The sequence below is a fragment of the Hypanus sabinus genome, chromosome X1 (genome assembly GCF_030144855.1).
Source record: "Hypanus sabinus isolate sHypSab1 chromosome X1, sHypSab1.hap1, whole genome shotgun sequence".
Taxonomy (NCBI): Eukaryota; Metazoa; Chordata; class Chondrichthyes; order Myliobatiformes; family Dasyatidae; genus Hypanus; species Hypanus sabinus.
Window position 1 is genome coordinate 10,674,550 of NC_082738.1, and position 20,667 is coordinate 10,695,216.

The 20,667-nt window shown below is 38.5% G+C and overlaps 1 protein-coding gene across 8 annotated transcripts in view; it reads right to left on the reverse strand.

Moving 5' to 3' along the window:
* Positions 1-7,294: 7,294 nt before the first annotated feature.
* ccdc103 (coiled-coil domain containing 103) overlaps positions 7,295-20,667 on the reverse strand; it is a 78,994-nt gene continuing 65,621 nt past the window's right edge. For all 8 annotated transcript variants that reach the window (XM_059955766.1, XM_059955767.1, XM_059955761.1 and 5 more), the window contains 2 exons: positions 13,773-13,896; positions 7,295-11,783 (listed from right to left, as the gene is read on the reverse strand). In XM_059955766.1, the coding sequence (XP_059811749.1) occupies positions 11,358-11,783; positions 13,773-13,896 (550 nt within the window). In that variant the 3' untranslated portion in view covers positions 7,295-11,357. The remainder of the gene's footprint in view (positions 11,784-13,772; positions 13,897-20,667) is intronic.

Genomic DNA, 20,667 nt, shown 5'->3' on the forward strand with positions numbered 1-20,667 from the left:
TGCAAGCTCTCTGTTTCCTCAACACTACCCATTCCTCCACCTATCTTTGTATCATCGGCAAATTTAGCCACAAATCCATTAATCCCATAGTCCAAATCATTGACATGCATCGTAAAAAGCAGCGGTCCCAACACTAACCTTGTGGAACTCCATTGGTAACCGGCAGCCAGCCAGAATAGGATCCCTTTATTCCCACTCTCTGTTTCCTGCTGATCAGCCAATGCTCCACCCATGTAATTCCGAGGGCTCTTAGCATGCTAAGCAGCTTCATGTGCGGCACCTTGTCAAAGGCCTTCTGAAAATCCAAGTACACCACATCTCCTTTGTCTACCCTGCTTGTAATTTCCTCAAAAAATTAGTTGGACAGGATTTCCCTTTCAGAAAACCATGCTGGCTTTGGCCTGTCTTGTCATGTGCCTCTGTAATCTCATCCTTAACAATCAAGTTCAACAACTTCCCAACCACTGATGTCAGGCTAACAAGTCCATAGTTTCCTATCTACTGCCTCCCACCCTTCTTAAATAACGGAGTAACATTTGCAATTTTCCAGTCATCCGGTATAATGCCAGAATCTATTGATTCTTGAAAGATCATTGTTAGTGCCTCCGCAAGCTCTCCAGCTACTTCCTTCAGAACCCGAGGGTGCATTCCATCAGGTCCAGGAGATTTATCCACCCTCAGAACATTAAGTTTCATGAGCACCTTCTCAGTCGTAATTTTCACTGCACAAACTTCACATCTGTGACACTCTTGAATGTCCGGTATACTGCAGATGTCTTCCATTCTTAAGACTGATGCAAAATATGCATTCAGTTGCTCTGCCATCTCTGTGTCTCTCATTACAGTATCTCCAGCGTCATTTTCTATTGGTCCTGTATCTACCCTCAATTCTCTTTTACCCTTTATATACTGAAAAAAGCTTTTAGTATCTTCTTTGATGTTAGTTGCCAGCTTCCTCTCATAATTCATCTTTTCCTTCCTGACGACTTTATTAGCTTCCTTCTGCAAGTTTTTAAAAGCTTCCCAATCCTCTATCTTCCCACTAGCTTTGGCTTTCTTGTATGCCCTCTCTTTTGCTTTTACTTTGGCTCTGACTTCACTTGTCAGCCATGGTAGTTCCGTTTTCCATTTGAAAAAATCTTCTTATTTGGAATATATCTGTCTTGTGCTTCCCTCATATTTCGCAGAAAATCCAGCCATTGTTGCTTTACTGTCCTTCCTGCTAGAGTCTCTTTCCAGCCAACTTTGGCTGGTTCCCCTCTCATGCCATTGTAATTTCCTTTATTCCACTAAAATACCAACACATTGGAATTTAGTTTCTCCCTCTCAAATTTCAATGTGAACTCGATTATATTGTGATCACTGTTCCCTAAGGGTTCCTTAACCTTAAGCTCTCTTATCACCTCCAGATCATTGCACAACACCCAATCCCTTAGTGGGCTCAACAACAAGCTGTTCTAAAAAGCCATCCCTTAGACATTCTACAATGACATTACCCTTCTGACACACATTTTCTATCTCCTGCTGTAATTTGCAATCCACATCCCGACTGCTGTTTGCAGGCCTGTATACAACTGCCATTAGGGTCCTTTTACACTTGCCATTCCTTAACTCAACCCATAGAGACTCTGCACCTTCTGATCCTATGTCATCCCTTTCAAATGATTTAATATTATTTCTTATACACTGAGCCACACCACCCCCTCTGCCTACTAACTTATCTTTCCCATACACCGTATATCCTTGGACGTTCAGCTCCCAATGGCAGCCATTCTTTAGCCAAGTTTCAGAGATGGCCACAACGTCACACTTGCCAATCTGTAGCTAAATTTCAAGATCATCCGTTTTAATTCTTATGCTGCGTGCATTCAAATTCAACACTTTCAGTCCAGTATTTGTTGCTTTCTGTTTTAACTGCAACATGCCTCTATTGCCCTGTAACTCATCCCACTGGCTGTGATTAAGCCTCATCTCCTGCCTGTCCTTTCTATCATCTCTGTTGCATGCTATCTTTGATTTATTTCTGTTTTCCCCTTCCTCAGCCCCATCACTCCAGTTCCCAACCCCGATGCCAAATTAATTTAAATCCTCTCGAACAGCTCTATTAAACCTGCTCGCTAGGATACTTGGCCCCTTTGAGTTCAGGTGTAACCCATCCATTTTATACAGGTCATACCTCCCCCAGAAGAGGCTCCAAAGGGGGAGGAGGGGCATTAACAGTTAGAGAAGTCAATGTTCATTGCTCTAACTTCCGTTAATGCCCCGCTCCCCTTTTTACCCCATCCCTGACAATATTTAGTTGTTTGTTTTTTTCTCTCTCTCTCTCTGCCCATCACTCTGCCTGTTCTCCATCTCCCTCTGGTGCTCCCCCCACCTTTTCTTTCTCCCGAGGCCTCCCGTCCCATGATCCTTTCTCTTCTCTAGCTCTGTATCACTTTCGCCAATCACCTTTCCAGCTCTTAGCTTCATCCCACCCCTTCCGGTCTTCTCTTATCATTTCACATTTCCTCCTCCCCTCACTACTTTCAAATCTCCTAGTATCTTTCCTTTCAGTTAGTCCTGATGAAGGGTCTTGGCCCAAAACGTCGACAGTGCTTCTCCTTATAGATGCTGCCTGGCCTGCTGTGTTCCACCAGCATTTTGTGTGTGTTGACAGAACCTCCTGTCTGTTCCCCTCACTATGGAATCCCCTATGACAACCGCATTCCTCATCTTCTCCTCTCCCTCTGCACCACAGAACCAGGCTCAGTGCCAGAGACCCGATCGCCGTGGTCGTCCTCTGTCAGGTAACCCCTTCAACAGCACCCAAAACGAGATAAAGATTACTGAGGGGGATGGCCACGGGGATGCTCTCTACTGTCTGAGCTCTTCCCATCCCTTCCCTGACAGTCACCCACTTATTTAACACCTGCAGCCGCAGGGTGACTAACTCCTTGTAGATCCTATCTATCTTCTGCTCATTTTTCTTAATAAGCAGTAGATCATTAAGCCGCAGCAGATCCCTAACACGGTCTCTCAGAAGCTGCATCTCGGTGCACCTGGCGCAGATGTGGCCATCTGAGAGGCTGGAAGAATCCCAGGATTCCCACATCTGACACCCAGAGCAAAGTACATGCTCGTTATGCCTCTGAAAAAAAAATGCAAGTTCTATACCTGGTCATCTTATACCTGATAGAGGTGTATAAGATGATGAGAGGCATTGATTATGTGGATAGTCAGAGGCTTTTTCCCAGGGCTGAAATGGTTAACACGAGAGGGCATGGTTTTAAGGTGCTTGGAAGCAGGTGCAGAAGAGATGTCAGAGGTAGGTTTTTCACTCAGAGAGTGGTGAGTGCGTGGAATGGGCTGCCAGCAACGATGGTGGAGGTGGATACGATAGGGTCATTTAAGAGACTCCTGGATAGGCACTTGGAGCTTAGAAAAATAGAGGACTATGGGTAACCCTAGGTAATTTCTAAAGTAAATACATGTTCGGCACAGCATTATGGGTGAAGGGCCTGTATTGTGCTGTAGGTTTTCTATGTTCTATGTTTTGGAAGAACTTTGTGAATTTTGCAAAGATGGATTTCCATTTCCTAAACTACCATAAAGTGAGCACCCCCAGTATTGATGCTATACAGAGATCCATCTTCTTCGGCCAATGTAAAACATACCATGGCGTTATTTGATGAAGAACAATGTTGTTTTCCCCAAGACTGTACCAAATATTCATCCCTAAGCCAATACAAAAAATGTGATTGGATAATTTATTTCAATGCTTTATGTAAACTAACTGATGAACTTTGCACAGCAATAGTTTTACTTCAAAGTGCATTGTTGACTGTAAAATGCATTGCGATGATGCCTTGTGCAGTAATCACAAAAAGTCAACTTGTAGATTGAGTTGGTGCTAAGGAAGGCAAATGCAATGTTAGTGCTAATTTTGAGAGGACTAGAATGTAAAAGCAAGGATGTAATGCTGAGGCTTTATAAGGCATTGTTCAGCCCGCACTCAGAGTATCATGAGCAGTTATGGGCCCCTTATTTAAGAAAAGATGCGCTGGCATTGGCGAGGGTCCAGAGGTAGTTCACAAGAATTATTCCAGGATTTAAAGTGTTAAATTTAAATAGGAGAGTTTGATGGCTCTGGGCCTGTGCTTGCTAGAATTTAGAAAAATGATGTGGATCTCATTGAAACCTACCGAATACTGAAAGGCCGATATAGAGTAAATGTGGAGAGGATGTTGAGGGAGTCTAGGACCAGATGGCACAACCTCAGCATAGAGGGACATCCATTTAGAACAGAGTGAGAAGTAATTTCTTCAGCCAGAGGGTGGTGAATCTGTGGAATTCATTGCCACAGACAGTTGTGGTGACTGAGATATTGAGTACATTTAAAGTGGAGGTTGATTGGTTCTTGATTAGTCAAAGCATCAGATATTAAGAGTGGGGTTGAGAGAGATAACAAATCAGCCATGATGGAATGGCAGAGCAGTCTCAATGGGCCAAATGTCCTAATTCTGCTTCTATGCCTTATGGTCATATGATTAAAAGGATGATTAGTCTCCAGTAATCAGTCACACATGAAGATTACCTGGAACTTTTAATAATCATGGTTTTTGGAAACTCAACTATTTGAACTGGCATTACCTACTGCATAAAAATAATGCACTGGAACACAAATAAAACAACAGATCTGGAATTGGAAATAAGAAAAAATGCTGGAAGAACTCAGTTATGCAACATCTGTGGAAAGAGAAAGCAAACAATGTTTTGAAACAAAACAAAAACACAAAATGCTGGCAGAACTCAGCAGGCCAGACAGCATCTATGGGAGGAGGTAGTGATGATGTTTTGGGCCGAAACCCTTCATCAGGAATGTTTTGAATCAATGACATTTCCTCCAAATGGGGAGAGTGGAGGGTATCAGTATTCAAAGCAGAGTTGGGAGGAAGAGAGGCATAAGACAAAAGAAAGCTAAGACGGATCCAGTGGTAAGCAACATGATTATTGACTATTAGTGAGGTTTTTATTTGCTTATTTATTGAGATACAGCATGGAATAGGCCCTTCTAGCCCAGCAATCCTCCAATTTAACTCTAGCCTAATCACGGGACAATTTTCAATGACTGATTAACCTACATCTTCGGACCATGGGAGGAAATTGCAACACCCAGAGGAAACACAGGAAGAATGTACAAACTCCTATAGGTAGCAGCAGGAATTTATTTAATTTTATTTATGTATTGAGACAAGGCTTTTCCAGTCCTTTGAGCCACACTGCCCAATCCAAGCCTCATTACAGGACAATTTACAATGACCAATTAACCTACCAACCAGTACATCTTTGGACTGTGGGAGGAAACCCACACGGTCACAGGGAGGACGTACAAACTCCTTACAGGCAGCAGCAGGAATTGAACCCAGGTCACCTGTACTGTAAAGAGTTGTGCTATTCACTACACTACCATGCAGCCAATTGTAAAGTATCAAGATAAGAAAAGGGTATAGTGTGATATGAGAGAACAGTTTACGTGAAATTTTTTTTTAAATGGTCATTCCAGGTTGCTAAGTACCTATATATGCAAGGCAAGATATTAATCTTCAAGTTTACATTGGGCCTCACTTTTCAATGGAGGAGGCTACAGACAGAGGGTCAGAACAAGAATAGGACTGAAAATTAAAAACGCATATAATGGGAAGCCCATGGTCACTCCTGTGGACTGCATGTCGGTGCTTTGCAGAGTGGCCACCCAATCTGCATTTGGTTCACCAGTGTAGAGACCACGTTCTGAACCCTGAAAGCTGTAGATTAGATCGGAAGAAGTGCAGGAGAGTCATTGCTTCACCTGTTATGGTTGTTTGAGTTCCTGGAAGGTGAGAAGGGAAGAGGAGAATAGACAACTCTTCTAGTTGCATGGGAAGCTGCAGTGGAATGTGGAGCGGTTAGCAGGGATAGAAGAGCAGACCAGGGAGTTAAGAGTAATCTGTCCCTGTGAAATGTAAAGAAGGGAGGAGAGACAAAGATGTAACTAGTGGTGGAGTCATGTTAAAGTTGATAGGAATTGCAAAGGATAATACAATAAATATGCAGAGTGAAAGGCAAATATCAGGGGAACTCTTATTTTACTTCTGTCATGTTTCAGGCAGGAGAAGATTAAAGAACCACCAAAGCAGGATTCTTTACATTGGAACAAATTCAACTGAGACAAAGAAACTAAGAGAAAGGAATGGTAGCCTTACAAGAGAAAGCATGAGAGTATAGTCGAGATTGCTGTGGGTGTCTGTGAGCTTATAAAAGATGTTAGTGACTGCTCTACCTCCTGAGTTAGAGACAGAGCACTCCAGAAAGGGAGTAAAAGATGGACCATGAAAATGTGAGACCATGTTGGAAGCTGGCAGCAAAAGTGATGGCACTTTCTAGCTCTGTGTGGATGCGGAAGGTGGCACCAATGCACAATAGATATGGCTGAAAGTTAAATATTAACCCTTTATGCCTGGGAACTACCTTCAAATCCAGCTAATAATGCGCTAAAAGTTTCCTCCAGTGGTAAGAATCCCAAAGAAGTTTTCAAGGCCAGCCTTGAAAAAGTCCCTAACTACCTGTACACACAGATCCAAATGATCCCTTATTTCAGCATCCACTGACAAGACCAAAACCACAGAATGGCTACAGTCAGGAAAGATAAATTGCAATACCACTGCTTCACTTGAATTCAATTGACTTTATTTCTTACATCCTTCGTATACAAGAGAAGTAAAAATCTTTATGTAACATCTCTAAAGTGTACAACGTGCAATCATAATTAGAGGGAGAATTAACTTTTCATATAGAAATTGATCAGATAAAAGAGGGGCAACTAATTTTCAGCATCAAAGACATTTTTTTCCAACCACTTTTTCTTTTCACTCCTCCAAGAGGACTATACACATATTGGAGGCTTGTGTGCCTCAATGACCCAGACAACTATGTTGGCTGGAGTCAGGACCTCATGCTTTGTCTCTTGGTAGGGTCACCCTTGACAAACAGGCCAAAGAGTAGAGGCCAGACTAAGAGTGGTCCACTGGTCTTCCAGGTTTGGGGAGTTCAGCTCAGGACTAACAACACTGACTGTCAAACCAGCTTACAGGAACAGCAATGAAGAACCCTTCTATACTTACATGCAAATATTTCTGAGTCTCCACCCAGGACTTGCACGACTGACAGTATTTTTTAAATAAATTTTTTAATTGAATTTTCAAATGGTTACAGAAGGAAAAAAATTATCAACCCTTCCCCCCCTTAACCCCTCCCCCTAACATATCCCTACAGGAAAAAAAAAGAGAAGTAAAAAGAAAGAAAGAAAGAATGCCTGGATATCAGAAGATCCCCACATGCTCCACGGAGTTCATAATAACTTTAATATATATATATATTTATTTATTTCCCCAAATAACCAATAATTTTATCTTCAGAGCACCTATATATTTAATCCTATCTTTTGTAAATAAATTTCAGAAATATTTCATATTTATCTCTTAAATTATAAGTAATTTTTTCAAGTGGAATACAGCTAAAAGCTATATCTATTTTCATTTTCTTAATGTATGTTAAAATTCTTTTTCTTTTCACCGGTGCATTAAGCCCATTAACATTAAAACTTAAAAAATTATGTAAATTAGTCATTATTTTTAACAGGGTTACTCCAGTCTATAGTAATACCTAACTTTTCAACTTTCATAGTACCTTGGGGAATCTTTTTAAACTTCTCCGTGTTGCTATGTGTCACCCCCCCACCCCACCCCCGATTGTCCAGGCAAAGAAAAAAAGATTAAAGAAAAATAGATTATAAAGAAAAAAATAACAAAATACCCCCCTACTAATGTTGTGAATAAAAAAAAACACAACATTACCCCCCTCTGTTGTACGGGTCATGGCAATCACCATGATTACACACATGAATCCCGTAGCAATTGATCCAATGTTCCCCCAGCTCCCCCGTAACATAAAAAAGTATATTTAAGAGAAGAAAAAATAATATCACTACTCTCGATTAATATTTCTCAAATTTTTACCTTTCTCTCCCATATCATATAATTAAGAATATATTTAAATATTCTTCTGTCCTTAAACATCCATCAGTTCCATTCATGGTCCCTGTCTTCATCTTTAATCCGTTTTACTTTTAAATCTTTGGCTGTGGTTAGCAAATATTTGGGAGTTCTTGAGCAAATTCTTCCGCATCCTGATAATCAGTAAAAGATCTTCTTTTTCCGTCATCCAAAAAAATTATCAGGGTTGCCGGGTGGCGCAATATAAATTTATAACCCTTTTCCCATAAAACTTTTCTCGCCCGGTTAAATTCCTTCTTTCTCTTCAAAAGGTCATAAATTATATCAGAATAGAAAAGAACTGTTTTCCCTTCTATCATCAATGGCCATTTCTCTTTCTGGCACGTTGGGCAGCCGCCTTCAGGATCTTTTCTTTATCTTGATATCTTAAGCATTTTATCAAGATTGATCGTGGGTTTTGATCAACTTGAGGTCTTGATCTTAAGGCTCCGTGAGCCCTTTCAATTTCAATTAACTGGGTTCCTTCTTCCATTTCCAAAATTTCCGGAATCCATTTTTGAAAAAAAATTATTGGATCCTCTCCCTCTATACCTTAAGTCCAACAATCTTAATATTAATTCGTCTGCTAAAATTTTCAAGTACATCCACTTTTTCCAACAACCGTTTTCTTTCTGATGTCCAGGCAGAAATATTATCTTCCATTTTATTCGCTCTATCAATGGTGTCCAATGGTTTCTTCCAAGTTTTTAATTTTCTTGTCCATTTTGTCCTGTCTTTTCATCATTTTATCAAACATAATCTTCATATTTTTAATATCTTTTTTATTACTTTTAATGCTTTTAATTCATGCATTATTTGCACCAAAGATTTTTTTTTGTCTCCAATATCACCTCCAACCTCTTCCTGTTGCTCTTCGTTGTTTGACTCTTCATCTTCGTCTGATTTATCCAGAGAATCTGATTCCACCTCATATTCACTTTCACTTTCAGTTCCGATCATAGCTGAGATTTGTAGTTTGGGTTGCCCGTGTTTGCACTGCTCATGTTTGCGCATGCCCCTTCCTTCACGCATGCACAATTCCTGTTGCTTTTTTTTTGGAAATGGTTGATGTTGCCGCAGTTTCCTGTTCTGAATCGCCGGAGGTAAAATGCACTTGGACCCGAGGCTCTTTCATGGCGGCCGGCCTTGATTCTTTTCCAACTTGCGTTGTCTTCAAAGTAGTAGTTTTCTTCTGCTTCTGTTTAGGAGACATATCTTAAGACAATCCTGAGTAGTTTATAAGTAATTTTTTAAAAGTATTTACTAACTTTTCTTCACTTAAACATTATTTTACTGTTTTTTTACGGGAGAGCTGGATTTCCACGTCTTGATCCTATATCATCACGAGACGTCCCCCCCACGACTGACAGTAGTGAAAGCTACAAGGATATTACTGGCACAATGAACAGCACTGAAATGGAGGACTTTCATGGCTGCCCTAAACGTCAGTGGCATGACAAGGCAGTAAGTTAGTTCTCTTTTCATTTCCTGAAGTTAAAGTGGCCCACTGAATTACTAAAGAGGGATTATATTCAAAGCTTCAGCATTTACAATTTTAATGAAATTCACACAAAAAGAATGTCAAGAAAGTAGCTTTTTTTTTTGGTACATTCCAAAACAGAAAATTTGATAACATAAATAGATTACATAAAAGCGTTGATGTTTAAAGTGAAGATCCAATAGCCATTACGAGGCTGTTTACTTTGTTGACATTAGCACATTAGCAAAATACATGTCCCTGATTCTGACATAAAGAACAAATATTCAATATCAGACCATGTCTGCCTCCCCAACCCTCCTAAAGACCATTTTATCAGAGATGGCAAAAGCATCCATACATTTTCCATTTGGAGATTGTCTCACAGAAAGTGGAGCTAGGATTATCTATTTACACCCTCATCTGAGCAGCCCTAGTTAGTAACACAGATTAATAACGTTCCAGACATCTGCAAAACAGCAGTAAATGTTGGCACCAAGTGATCCAGTCAGACCCATGGGATAAATCAGATGTGGAAACAGTGGGTGACAGGGCTTGAAGGGGGAGTAGAAACTAGGCCCAGGAAAGGAAATAGTGGTAGATACGAAACATTGAAATTGGAGCCAGGGCAAGAACAGGAATTCAGAGCTTGTGTTAACGTATGTGCCACAGATTTCCCAAAAAGTATACATAACAAGTGGTCCTCTGTATAGAATTCCACCAGCAGTTTTGACCAACTGATAAACAAAATGCTTAAGAAACTAAATTGAAGAGAAGTGGGGCTCTGGAAAAATTTCCCCCCTTTGAGTGACGGGTGGGAATTCTGGAAATCACTAATATCCTTAAAATCAATTTATTTTTCCCCAGTCCCAGCAGACAGTATTCCAGGAATAGTAATATAATAGCCAGAAAGCAGACTGTATTTCTGCAATCAACCCAACCCCAAGAAAACAAGTAACAGCCAAAATGGAACATGCTAACCATTTAATGTTACAGTCCTTGCAGCATGTAGCAAATGTTACAGCAAACACACTTTTCCTGCCATGTGCCATGGATGGTTTATAGATAGTATTAAAAATAAAAACAGTTTAATTACAGCTGTTGTGGAAAGTTCAGCTACTACTTACATTGCAACCAGTAATAAAACATAATACAGTACAACTAAAAATAAAAGTACTGTACTTCAAAAATACAACTGAGCTGGAAGTACCTGAAGAATAGATGAGCTTATTTCCCGCCCGCCCCCCCCCCCCCCATTCATCGGCTTCTAACTAACTTTCTAACCAACACCAATGATTTAAAAAGTGATTTAATTGATTTGATTCAACCCAACAAATTATAAGTATACTGAAATAAAGAGCGCAGTCAAGACACTGTAACGGGCAACTTTGAAACTAATATTAACACAGATTATGGCTATTCCATTTGTCTATTTCAAATGTATACATTCCAGATGGGATTAACAAATCAAAAATACCATACATTTTTGGAATTCTTTACTCTGAGCTGTGGATGCTCATTCTATTACATTCAAGATCAAGATCAATAAATTAGAAACACTCAAGCAATCAAGGCATATGCAGATACAGCAAGAAAGTAGAGCCGATGTTACACGTGCTCATGATCTTACTGATACATATAGCAAGCCAAAAGAGTCACGCTGCCTACATTTACTGCTTTTTATTTTAAATACTGGTTTTTAGACTGGCGCTCCCATTTTGAAAAAAAATTCAGATGCTACACTGTCAGAAATGCAGGGGAATTCCCAAATTTGAATGGGAATAGAGTAGTCCAGAGTTACAAAGACTGGACTAGTTAAATTTGTATGCTTTTATTAACTGTTGGAGCGCTCTCATATTTATTGCCTCAGGATTCATCTCTATCTCACTTCCCTGCTGCAAATCTCCACCCAGGTTCTGCTCTAGCAGTTGAAACAGCCTTAGGCCCTTCTCCCTCTCTTTGCTGTTCAGGAAATCCACACTCAGGCTGAACCGTCGAGTTTGAGAGAGATGCAGCAGGATCCAATAAATTGCGTTCGTGTCTTCTGGTTGGAACTGATCACAAAGTATGACCAAGAATTCACCAAGCAGTCCAAATCCTATTTCAGTATGGAAGATATTTCCCAAGAGCTGGGCACCTAAGGTGAGAAGGAAGGCATACTTCTCTGGTTCAGTAGAATAATATCTTCTCCAGTCACGGCTAAACTCTGCTGCTGTCCTGGGCTGGGAATCTGCATGCTGTAATTTGTGAAATGTTAGCATGATATTGTCTTCACTCAAAAGCAACACACACACAAAATCCTGGAGGAAATCAACAGGTCATGCAGCGTCTATGGAAATGAATTGGAGAATTACTTTCTTCCTGGGAGAAGACCCTAGCACCCCTCCCACAGCAGAATATGGGGAAGCCACCCCATTGGTAACCAAAGGAGCATGACTGCATTGGGCCTGTTCCATTGCAAGCAACTTAAGTACTAAACTACATTTCTGTTTACAGCATTACTGTCACACATCAGCCCACTCCTCCTAAATGCTTCCATCAATATCAATATTTACCCAAATAAAAGCTAGGCTTGTGTTTGGTTTTTTTTTCTAATAAAGATGGTCTAAGGGAGACTGAGAAGAGATTGTTTGCAGACAAGAAAACATGCTGAAGGCAGCAGGCATGAGTCTCAAAAAGTCTGTGTCCTTTGGGTGTCTCCTTGGGCTTTGTCCTATGTCCAGCAATGTTTAACTGCTTGTAGATGAAACGTCAGGGATATTGGGAATGGTTGGTGACAGGCATTGATCGTGGGATAGTCAGAGGCTTTTCCCCAGGGCTGAAATGGCTGCCACAAGAGGGCACAGTTTTAAGGTTCTTGGGAGTAGGTACAGAGGAGATGTCAGGAGTAACAGGTTTTTTTTAAAAACGCAGAGAGTGGTGAGTGCGTGGAATGGGCTGCCGGCAACAGTGGTGGAGGCGGATACGATAGGGTCTTTCCAGAGACTTTTGGATAGGTACATGGAGCTTAGAAAAATAGAGGGCTATGGGTAAGCCTAGTAATTTCTAAGGTAAGGACATGTTAAGCACAATTTTGTGGGCTGAAGGGCCTGTATTGTGCTGTAGGTTTTCTGTATTTTTATGTAGATACAAGAATTGCCCCCAAAAGTTTTGACACAAGGGTGAAAAGAATGAAGTAAGTAATGAACAAAAAAAAATGAGGAAGCAAAATGGTATGAAAGGAGTATCAATTTGAATATATTGTCACAAGGGCAGTGAAGTACAGGCATAATGTAAGACTTTATTTATCACTAAATAACTTGCTTGAAACAGCATCACAAGCACAGAAGATGCAAGTAAAACTAATCGAAATTAGAAAGAAACTCATCTGAAATGAATTAAAAGCAAACACAGAAAAGCAGAAATTCACATGTAACATGACAAAAATTGATTTTTTTCCACCTTGTTAAAGTATAACAGAGGAAAACTGGGTAGAAGATAACAGTGTCAAGAAAAAAAAAGTCTAATTGCATTTAAATTAAAAGCTTCAAAAGATAGTGATTTTCTGGAATTTTGAACCTCAAATTTCTCTTGCACTATCTTGTGAAGAAGAACATAATGATTAGGTCAGAGGTTAAAAAAACAATATGGCTAAAACTTGATACAGCTTTGAACAGAGAAAGGGAAGAGAAAAATATTCAAGACATTTAGAAAGGGCATCAACACATCTTAAAATGTACTTATCTACAACTCAGCTGCATAAGAAGCCCTGCATGTGAAGTGACAGGACAGAGAACAGGAAGAAATTCCTCACAGACAGCCTTTATTCAGTATTATACAGTATTTGTAAAAATAGTCATTTTGCCCCAAAAGGTACATGCCACTATTAATATTCCACACCAGTCTCCCCTAATGTATGCCGACATTACTACATACTGCATTTAGCACCAACTATAGATGAACCTCTGTGCATATACCCTTCAATGCCCCTGTCTAACCTCCATTTAAATAGTTTCAGTTGATGCCCCAGCCTCAACCACTTCATGAGGAAGAGTGTTTTAAACTTCCAGTATCCTCTACAAGAAGAATTGTTTTATACTAGTCTTTCCCCACTTGAAAAACCAGCTTACTCTTATCTACCCTTCCAAGTCCTTTAATAATTATGCTTTGAAGATTTCTAAGGATGAACAGAAGATGCCATTGACCCCACACTTGAGAACCTCCTTACTCGAGTATTGAATACTGACCTTGGATAATTCTACCTGAACACTGCTCTTTGCTTTCGTGGCACATGTATTCCAGGGTTGATTCCTTGCTCCCAACTTGTCTCGCAATTCCAAAGGCTTCAGATGCGAAGCTAGCACAATCTCCCTGTGGAATACAAAGTGGTAAAACAGGATTTACTCACTGCCTTTCTTCACATTTCCATTTCCTCCAACTTCTAATTTTTCTATTGTGAACAAAATTGAAGATTTTTTTTTACAGATGTGCCATAGAAAGTATCATATCTGGATACATTTCAGTTTGGTATGGCAACTGCTCTGCCCAAGACTACAAGAATCTACAGAGAACCATGGACACAGCACACTACAGAAACCAGCCTTCTCTCCATGAACTCTGTCCACACTGCTCACTGCCTTGGTAACGCAACCAACATAATTAAAGACCCCACCCACCCTGGACATTCTCTCTCTTCCCCATTTTCATCATACAGATGATACAAAAGCCTGAAACCATGTTCCACCCTACTGTTTTAAGTCTATTAAATGGTCCTCTAGTGTGATATGATGAACTATTGACCTCACAGTCTATCTCGTTACGGCCTGGCACCTTATTGTCTACCTGCAATGCACTTTCTCTGCAACTGTAACACTTTAATCTGCATTCTATTATTGTTTTCCCTCAATGCACTGAGGTGATAGAATTATTTGCATAGATGACATGCAAAACAAAGCTATACTTCAGTACAGATGACAATAACAAACCAATATTATTAAGTTTTTAAAAGGAAAGGTGGTCACAAAATAAAATAGGAATATAGGTAGAAAATCTCTAGTACTGCATTCAGTGCTCTAACAATTTCCATGGTTCGGTATGTGTAGAATCTGTAAGACAGATGTATACCAATTAATTCAAACCAAGATCTAAACTAAGAACTGAGATGTGCACTAATCAGTAGATAATTAACCAACCAGTGCAACTTTAGGGAACTCAGTCAGTGTTTCTCATTCACAGGAAATATGGATTACTGACAGTTCCCGAAACCCTTACAGTACAGTATATAACATCAGTACAATTTCTGTGGTCCAGATTGTCTGAGGTCTGGCACCAGTCAAGTCCCAAGAGGATCAGATAAGACAGTTTCAACCTGTATTACCTTTCTCTTTGTATCCCATGCACTGTATTCAACACCATATTTAAAATGGATTATAAGGTTTTTAAAAATCAAGGGGGATTCAATAAACAATTATTTCAAATTAACATACTAGAACCAGCTTCAGGTTGGTAGCAATGAGATTAGTATGGAGTGATTTTTCTGGCACAGGAGAGGCACAAAGAATTCTAATGAGAAGGTAGAATAAAATGTGTGTAGTTATCTACAATACCAGACATAACTAAATACTGCATGGGCTTTTAAAAAACTAAACAAAAGCTTCAACTTCTCAAAACCACTGGGTGACAGGCTTCAACTATCTAATGCCAGCACCGTCTGCATCAAGGCTATTCTGTAGAGCTGCACAAAGGAACCTTAGAATGAGATTTTTCCAATTACTAGGTCAACACTTTCTTCAAAAGTAATTGCATGTTAATGATACACATTAATTAATTGGCAAATAGGCAGCAAGTCTAAGGAAAGAAGGGTTATTCCACAAGCTGTGAATCCCCAGAACACACTGATTTATGCCAATCTATTTATTTCACAAAAACAGCATTGTGCCTTTAGCTCACTGTTAGTTTTACAAACATGTTAGATTTGCATATTAATTTAAACTCATAACAGAAAGCAGAGCTTATGCATAATGGTGCAAGAACTCTTAATAATGTGATGCAAATAATTTTGCCCATGTGAACAAGTTAAACTGGCATTACATTACTGAAGTTTGAAAATTTCAGAAATCTTTAAGAAAAATTTCAAACTTTACATTTTATTTCTGTTTTACATTTTATTTCTCTATTTTTATTGCCATCAGTCCAACCTTCTGTTTTCTTTCTCTGTATCTGATTTGACTCCAGATTACCCTGTTCCCTTCTATTGTTTCCTGTCTCAGTTCATCAGTCCTGTAGTTCATTAAAATTGAGTTGTACATATTTTGCCCTTCTTTACGATAAGTTTTTACTGTTACCAGGTATGGTATATTTGAACTAAAACTGCATCAAAATGTCTAACTAGATGTGGCATTAGAAGCCTTGGTGTAGCAAGATGTAGCCCACATTTAGTAGCTGGATTGTCCATTTTCAACTCCACATGTAACACTCTCCAGTTCCCTATCACCATGACTGTTGCCTTGAAACAGTCTTGCTACTGAGGTCATGCTTTGATAGTGCTATCCCCTTGGATACCATGCCTCCTTACTTTCTCAATAATCCTTGCATGGGGTACCTTATCAAATGCTTTGCTGAAATCCATGTACACTACATCTACTGCTCTACCTTCATCAGCGTGTTTCGTCACATCCTCAAAAAATTCAATCAGGCTCGGAAGGCACAACCTGCCTTTCACAAAGCCATGCTGACTATTCCTAATCATATTATGCCTCTCCAAATGTTCATAAATCCTGCCTCTCAGGATCTTCTCTACCAACTTACCAACCACTGAAGCAAGACTCACTGGTCTATAATTTCCTGAGTTATCTCTACTCCCTTTCTAGAATAAGGAACAACATCCACAACCTCCAATCCTCCAGAACCTCTCCTATCCCCATTGATGATGCAAAGATCATCGACAGAGGCTCAGCAATCTCTTCCTTCACCTGCCACAGGAGCCCGGTCCTGGTGACTTATCCAACCTGATGCTTTCCAAAAGCTCCAGCACATCCTCTTTCTTAATATTTATATGCCCAAGTTTTTCAGTCTGCTGTAGGTCATCCCTACAATTGCCAAGATCCTTTTCTGTAGTGAATAATGAAGCAAAGTATTCATTAGGTACTTATGCTATCTCCTCCGGTTCCATACACACTTTTCCACTGTCACACTTGATTGGTCCTATTCTCTCACGTCTTATCCTCTTACTCTTCACATACTTGTAGAATGCCTTGTGGTTTTCCTTAATCATGTCCGCCAAGGCCTTCTTATGGCCCCTTCTGGCTCTCCTAATTTCATTCTTAAGCTCCTTCTTGCTAGCTTTATAATCTTCTAGATCTTTATCATTACCAAGTTTGTTGAACCTTTTGTGAGCTTTTCTTTTCTTGACTAGATTTACAACAGCCTCTGTACACCACGGTTCTTGTACCCTACCATCCTTTCCCTGTCTCATTGGAACATACCTATGCAGAACCCCATGCAAATATCCCCTGAACATTTGCCGCATTTCTTCCATATGTTTCCCTGAGAACATCTGCTTCCAATTTATGCTTCCAAGTTCCTTTCTTTTTCAATCTTTTTATTATTATTATTATTATTATTATTAGTATCAACATAATAAGATTAATACATAGATAATGGGATTACAAACATACACATTTCAACTGAACATGAAAGAATACATAAGCAATAGTTACAATATAAATGAGTCTTCCCAAATCATGGACAATACAAGTAACATATAAACAAAGCAAACCTAGGTATATCATAATATATATTTAAAAAAACAGAAAAGAGAAAAAGAAAACAAACATATATGCAAGAAAAACTAATCTAACAATCTAATAATAAGGAAAAAAACAAAAAAAGAAAAAAGGGGAAAAAAAAGAAAAAAAAGGGCTATTTATAATATCTAACAAAAATACAAAATCATCAGTGTCGTCAACTCCGATCCTCTCAACATATGTAAAAGCAAAACTGGAAAAACAAATAGGCTTGGAACAGAGTCACATTATATCATATGAAAATATTGAATAAATGGTCTCCATATCTTTTCAAATTTAATAGAAGTATCAAATACAACACTTCTAATTTTTTCTAAATTTAGACATAACATAGTTTGAGAAAACCAATGAAATACAGTAGGAGGATTAATTTCTTTCCAATTCAACAAAATAGATCTTCTAGCCATTAATGTAAGAAATGAAATCATTCGACAAGCAGAAGAGGATACATGGACTGAGTCCATCATTGGTAAACCAAAAATTGCAGTAATAGGATGAGGTTGTAAATCAATGTTCAATACCGTGGAAATAATATCAAAAATGTCTTTCCAATATTTTTTCAAAAGCAGATAAGACCAAAACATATGAATTAAAGACACTATCTCAGAATGACATCTTTCACAAATAGGATTTATATAGGAATAAAAATGAGCCAATTTATACTTGGACATATGAGCCCTATGCACAACCTTAAACTGTATTAATGAATGTTTAGCTCATATAGATGATGAAATAACTAATTGAAGAATTTTATCCCAATTCTCAATAGGGATAGTAAGGTTAAGTTCTCTTTCCCAATCATTTTTAATCTTATAGAAGGGCTCTGAACTTATCTTCATAATTATATTGTAGAGTTTTGATATTAGCCCTTTCTGAGAAGGATTTAGTTCAAATAAATTCTCCAAAATACCTAAAGACACAAAATTTGGAAAGGTAGGAAGTACAGTATTTAAGAAATTCCTAATCTGTAAATATCTAAAAAAAAATGAAATCTAGGCAAATTATATTTATTAGATAATTGTTCAAAAGACATAAAACAATTATCCAAAAATAAATCGGAAAATCGTAGTATTCCTTCAGTCTTCCAAGCTGAATAAGGTTGGTCTATAATAGAAGGATAAAAAAAGCAATTGGATACAATAGGAATATTTAAAACAAACTGAGTCAACCCAAAAAATTTCCGAAATTGAAACCATATACGTAAAGTATGTTTAACTATCAGATTGTCAATTTGTTTCTGCAATTTAGAAAGAGCAAAGGGAAGAGAAGACCCTAAAATAGAACCCAATGAAAATCCTTGTACAGATTTAATTTCCAGGTTCACCCAATGAGGGCTAAAAGATAAATCCCAATCCTTTAACCAACATATCAAATATCGGATATTGACTCCCAATAATAAAATCTAAAATTAGGCAATGCCAATCCACCTTCCTTCCTTGCCTTCTGTAAATATTTTTTACCTAATCTAGCATTTTTATTCTGCCATATATATGAGGAAATTTTTGAATCAACATTAGCAAAAAAAGATTTTGGAATAAAAATTGGTACCACTTGAAATATATATAAAAACTTGGGTAAAATAACCATCTTAATAGCATTAATCCGACCTATCAGAGATAAAGATAATGGTGACCATTTAGTAAACAAACATTTAATCTGATCGATTAGGGGTAAAAAATTAACCTTAAATAAGTCCTTATAATTTTTTGTGATTTTAATCCCTAAATAAATAAGAGTCATTAACTAATTTAAAAGGTAAATTTCCATAAATTGGAACCTGTCTATTTAAAGGAAACAATTCACTCTTATTAAGATTTAATTTATACCCAAAAAATTACTAAATTGAGCCAACAATGATATAACTGCAGAAATGGATTTCTCAGGATCAGAAATAAATAATAAATCATCTGCATATAATGATAGCTTATGCATATCCGTCCCACGATTAATGCCAAAAATATTCTGTGATTCTCTGATATCAATTGCCAAGGGTTCTAAAGCAATATCAAATAATAATGGACTAAGAGGACAGCCTTGTCTAGTACCCCAAAATAAACGAAAAAAGGGAGATCTTTGATTGTTAGTAAGCACCAAGGCTACTGAAGTATGATGTATCAGTTTAATCCAGGAAATGAATGTTGGACTAAAATTAAACTTCTCAAGCACAGTAAATAAGTATGGCCATTCCACTCTATCAAATGCTTTCTCCGCATCTAATGAAATTACACATTCTGAAGTGCTATGTGAAGGAGTATAAACAATATTCAATAATCTCCTAACATTGAAAAAATAGCGATTTTTAATAAAACCAGTTTGATCTTCCGAGATGATTTGAGGTAATACCTTCTCCAGCCTGGATGCCAGTAACTTGGAAAAGATCTTGGAATCTACATTCAATAAGGATATTGGTCTATAGGATGCACAGTCAGTAGGGTCTTTATCTTTCTTCAATATTAAAGAAATGGAAGCTCTATAAAAAGATTGTGGCAGATTACCTAATCTAATTGCTTCTTTAAAAACCTTGCATAACCAAGGAGAAAGAGTAGAGAAAAAACATTTTAAAAATTCTACTGTATACCCATCTGGACCTGGTGCTTTCCCAGAATTCATAGAGGAAATAACCCTTTTAATTTCTGCATCTGTAATAGGAGTTTCTAATATTGAAAGATCATCTGATGATAATTTTGGAAAATTCAATTTCCCAAGAAAATCACACATGGTATTATAATCATGAGGGAATTCAGAATGATACAGGAAGGTATAAAATGCTTCCAAGTTCCTGCCTGATGGCTTCATATTTCCCCTTACTCCAATTAAACACTTTCCTAACTTGTCTGTTCCTATCCCTCTCCAGTGCTATGGTAAAGGAAATAGAACTGTGATCACTATCTCCAAAATGCTCTGCCACTGAGAGATCTGACTCCAGACACCAATACCAGATCAAGTACAGCTTCTCCTCTTGTAGGCGTTTCTACATACTGTACTGTAGCAAGAAACCTTCCTGAGCACACCTAACAAACTCCACCTCATCTAAAACCTCTCGCTCCAAAGAGATGCCAATCGATATTTGGGAAATTAAAATCTCCCACCACAACAACCCTGTTATTATTACATCTTTCCAGAATTGTCTCCCTATCTGCTCTTTGATGTCCCTGTTTCTAATGGGTGGTCTATAAAAAACACCCAGTAGAGTAATTGACCCATTCCTGTTTCTAACTTCCACCCAAAGAGACTCAGTCGACAATCCCTCCATGACTTCCTCCTTTTCTGCAGCTGTGACACTATCACTGTTCAGCAGTGCCATGCCCCCACCCTTTTGCCTCCCTCCCTGTCCTTT